The sequence below is a fragment of the Penaeus monodon genome, chromosome 25, assembly GCF_015228065.2.
Source record: "Penaeus monodon isolate SGIC_2016 chromosome 25, NSTDA_Pmon_1, whole genome shotgun sequence".
In the NCBI taxonomy this organism is placed as follows: domain Eukaryota; kingdom Metazoa; phylum Arthropoda; class Malacostraca; order Decapoda; family Penaeidae; genus Penaeus; species Penaeus monodon.
The window spans coordinates 39,511,529-39,512,564 of NC_051410.1; the positions used below are offsets into that span (position 1 = coordinate 39,511,529).

The 1,036-nt window shown below is 35.7% G+C and overlaps 1 protein-coding gene across 2 annotated transcripts in view; it reads right to left on the minus strand.

Moving 5' to 3' along the window:
• Positions 1-1,036, minus strand: part of LOC119589246 (double-stranded RNA-binding protein Staufen homolog) — a gene marked incomplete at its 5' end in the record, with an annotated part of 5,839 nt that overhangs the window by 835 nt on the left and 3,968 nt on the right. For both annotated transcript variants that reach the window (XM_037937860.1, XM_037937859.1), the window contains 1 exon segment: positions 89-235. In XM_037937860.1, the coding sequence (XP_037793788.1) occupies positions 89-235 (147 nt within the window).

Here is a 1,036-nt window from a genome sequence, read left to right on the forward strand (position 1 = left end):
GGTCAATTCATTATCAATAGTGGATTTTGAATCAACTTATCTGCAGCATTTATGACTTAAGATTTTACAGACTGCATCAAAGCATTACCTGCATGATGAATTCTCTGCGTCGAGGCACCCCTCGTTCGGCAAGCATGGTATACACTGGCTCTTTCTCTTTCTTAGCCTGCTGGATCTGGATCAGTCTTGATATTGGATTGATACCCTGCCCATACTCTGGAGCTGCCTTTTGTTCCTGTGGCAGCAAGGGGAACAGGTATTAATACTAATTGTCATCATTCACCTGATTGTTCATTGTGAAATATTTCCCTTTCTATACAGATGGGTGACTTATTCTAATCCACTATTCATCTGCAGTACCTTGCTGATCTTTACTGTACTTTCCAAATATTAGAAAATAGATGACATCTCAATTTACATTTGCTTTCTGACACAGTTGGCCAAGTGGCTATCTGCATGAAATGTGTGAGAAAATTAAGAGCAATAATAAAATACCAGGTTAATGATAAGAATTCCAATTTCTATTTCCACAAAATACTGACATAATGCGCAAAAGAAATATGCTGAGAACACATGCAACATGAACATCAAACAAACTGAAGATACTTTATTGCAAGTGAAAGCAGTGTTCACCATGGAAAGTTATCATTTTGTTAGCAATTGCAAAGGACAGAATTACATTTAAGTCCCATAATGATACTGGTAATGCTACAGCAAACCTATTGCTTTTAATTAGGCACGGCCAAGCAAACAAAACGCATTATGTAAAAGACACAGCTATTGTGCTACATAAAAGACTACTTCTCAAAGATCACAGAAGCATATAATATTGCTACAGTTTAATTTTCTCTTCTTCCATTTTTGCAAAGCTTTCATAACAGGTTCAGTAAGGATATGCAAAGAAAAACAAATCAAATGACTGCATACATGATGATGGTAAATAAGTTTGGTATGCAATAAGTAAAAGATTCAATTGTGCATTCATGTCAGAGTAAAAAAAGTATGACACCTCATGCAAAAAAGTGGAGTAGTTATC